The 2,957-nt window shown below is 59.3% G+C and overlaps 1 protein-coding gene across 1 annotated transcript in view; it reads right to left on the bottom strand.

The window, feature by feature from the left end:
- Positions 1-505: 505 nt before the first annotated feature.
- MAK16 (MAK16 homolog) overlaps positions 506-2,957 on the bottom strand; it is a 6,076-nt gene continuing 3,624 nt past the window's right edge. Inside the window, exons 6-10 of the mRNA XM_005430735.2 lie at positions 2,452-2,506; positions 2,277-2,351; positions 1,481-1,597; positions 1,311-1,367; positions 506-1,082 (exon numbers count right to left, since the gene is read on the bottom strand). Coding sequence (XP_005430792.2) covers positions 894-1,082; positions 1,311-1,367; positions 1,481-1,597; positions 2,277-2,351; positions 2,452-2,506 — 493 coding nt within the window. The 3' untranslated portion in view covers positions 506-893. The remainder of the gene's footprint in view (positions 1,083-1,310; positions 1,368-1,480; positions 1,598-2,276; positions 2,352-2,451; positions 2,507-2,957) is intronic.

Raw genomic sequence — 2,957 nt, 5'->3', positions numbered from 1 at the left:
GGGCTGGCGCTGCGCAGGGTCTACGCAGGGACCCTGCCTGCATTTGTCAGCAGGTGAGACACAGGGGACACCTGCCCACCTTCCCCAGGGGTGGGAGCTGCACTTTGTACCCTGCCCACCTTCCTGAGGGGTGGGAGCTGCACCTGGGGCTGTGCCCACCTTCCTGAGAGGGTGAGAGCTGCACCTGGGGCTGTGCCCACCTTCCTGAGGGTGGGAGCTGCACCTGGGGCTGTGCCCACCTTCCTGAGAGGGTGAGAGCTGCACCTGGGGCTGTGCCCACCTTCCTGAGGGTGAGAGCTGCACCTGGGGCTGTGCCCACCTTCCTGAGAGGGTGAGAGCTGCACCTGGGGCTGTGCCCACCTTCCCCAGCAGGTGAGAGCACAGGGATGGGCCCCGGGCTTGGTATCCAAGGGTTGGCTCGGGCACTGTGCCAGGGCACTGCCAGTGCTGCTCTGCTCCCTGCAGGTGCAGGAGAGCACCAGAGGTGCCTGACACTGCTCAGCCCTTTCTGTACAATAAAATTGTTGTGTTTATTTAAAGTTCTGTCGTTCTTGTCCCACCTGTGAGCCCCACACCTGCCCCCTAGACACAGCTGAGGTTTCTCCAGCCTCACAGGGAGCAGCAGAGCCCCCCAAGGCCAGGGCCCTTCCTGGAGTGGAGGCTGGGCTCAGCTTTTTGGGGTTGCAGAGGAGGTGGGAGATGTTCCTTTGAGCTGGGCTTCACCCGGCTGTACAAACTCACTGCAAGTGCCTGGGCTCAGGACACAAACCCCAGAAAATGCGTGGAGTATCAAGCCAGGGTCCTGTGAGGGGTGGAGGTGGGTGACAGAGGCTGGAGTCGCACTCTGGTGGCACATCTGGAGTTCAGTCAGTACAAAATGGGATCAGGAGGGCTCAGGCTGCTTTTGTCTTGGTGCTGGGCTCTGTCTCCTCCTCGTACTCTATCTCGATGTAGGGACGTTTTCTCCTGGCTGGGCCCTTCAGGGGTGTTTTCCCTTTAGATTTGGAGTGGGAGGCTTTCTTCTCTACTTCTTCCTCCTCTTCCTGCTCCTCTTCACTGCTTGTCTCCAGTTTATCCATGTCCTGAGGAAGAATTGAGTGAGCAGAGTGATGTCAGAGCAGGTTGTGTAACTAAACCTCCTCTTTCCCCAAAATCACCTCGTTACAATCCCACTTGGAGCTGGGCTGGGCTCCCACTGTACAATTCTCGTCCACAGCTGATTTTGCTGCCTCTCACCCATCCCCAGAGGCACCCAAGGGTGGAGGTGCCCCCGCAGCTCAGCCTCAGTTTGTACCTGGTGCTTTACCCACCTCAAAGTCGCTGAGCTCGCTGTCCTCTGCTTCCACAAACTCCCTTTTATCCACGTCCTGCAAGGAACAGAGGCAGGCACTGAGCACAGCAGTGCCATGGAAGAGCCACCAAGGTTTTTCTGAGCTGTCCTGAGTTGTTCTCAGCCCAGCTCAGCACCAGGAAGCTTTACCTCATCATCATCCTCATCTTCTTCTCTCTCTGCATCCGACTCGCTCTCGCTCTCTGCATCTTGCTGCTGGAGGGCCTTGTCAAAGGCGTGGATGGGGAAGTTGTAAATGTCTCCATACTGAAAGGAAAATTGGGATATTTTCCATGAGCCACAGCAGGAAGATGGGCTGGGGGGGCACTGACAGCCTGGCAGCATCAGACTGAGGTGTGGATCAGCCCCTTCCCAGCTCTGAGCCCACACTCCTGCACAGAGCAGGAGGGGAGCCCTCGTGTTTTGGGGCTCCCTGTACACAGGAGGGGAGCCCTTGCGTTTTGGGGCTCAAGCAGGAGGGCAGTCCTCATGTTTGGGGCTCCCTGTGTTTTGGGGAGCCCCCGTGTTTTGGGGCTCCCTGTGCACAGAGTGGGAGGGAAGCCCTCGTGTTTTGGGGCTCCATGTATGCAAGAGGGGAGTCTTCATGTTTTGGGGCTCCCTGTGCACAAGACAGGAGGGGAGCCCTCATGTTTTGGGGTTCTCTGTGTTTTGGGGCTCCCTGTGCACAGGAGGGGAGCCCTCGTGTTTTGGAGCTCCCTGTGTTTTGGGGCACCCTCGTGTTTTAGGGCTCCCTGTGCACAGAGCAGGAGGGCAGCCCTCGTGTTTTTGGGTTCTCTGTGTTTTGGGGAGCCCTCGTGTTTTGGGGCTCCCTGTGCACAGAAGAGAAGGGCAGCCCAGGTGTTTTGGGGCTCCCTGTGTTTTGGGGCTCCAGGCAGCCCCATTCCCCAGGGCAGCTCCCTGTGTGTGAGCCCCGTGTGACCCTCACCGTGTCCTGCTTCAGCCTTTCCAGCAGCTCCTTCTCGATGGCGTTGTCCAGCTGGGCAGCGATCAGGGCTTTCTCCTAAGGAACACAGAGCAGCTGGGTGAGCCCCAGGGGCAGTGGGGACACGGGGCACACGAGGGGACACGGGGCACACGAGGGGACATGGGGCACTCGTTACCTCCCGCCTGTTCTCGCGCCTCTCGATCTTCCTGCGCAGTGGGACGAGCTTCCTCCTGCAGGGAACAGGGAATGTCACAGCCCCCGGCAGGCAGCATCAGCCAGCAGCTGCAGCATTCCAAACCTCCTGAGGGGTGGGTGCCTCAGGGGAAGGAAGATCTAAAGCTGCCAGAGAGCGTCCAAGGGATGGGGAAGGGTCTGGAGGGGCCACAGGAAGAGCAGCTCCTCCCGAGGGGCAGCTCTGATCTCGGCTCTCTATGACATGGAGTGGCTGGAGCTGTGGCAGGGCAGGGTCAGGGTGGATTTTAGGGGAAGATTCTTCCCCCAGAGGGTGCTGGGCACAGCCCTGAGGCTGCCAGAGCTGGACACTGCTCCCAGAGATGCACAGGTGGGGTTGTTGGGGGGTCTGTGCAGGGTCAGGAGCTGGGATCAGTGATCCCTGTGGGTCCCTCCAGCTCAGGACATTCCCTCAATGCATTTCTACACTGCAAGTGCATTTCTACACTG

This window comes from Geospiza fortis, unplaced genomic scaffold (assembly GCF_000277835.1).
Source record: "Geospiza fortis unplaced genomic scaffold, GeoFor_1.0 scaffold617, whole genome shotgun sequence".
In the NCBI taxonomy this organism is placed as follows: domain Eukaryota; kingdom Metazoa; phylum Chordata; class Aves; order Passeriformes; family Thraupidae; genus Geospiza; species Geospiza fortis.
This window is presented reverse-complemented; position numbering and strand designations above follow the sequence as displayed.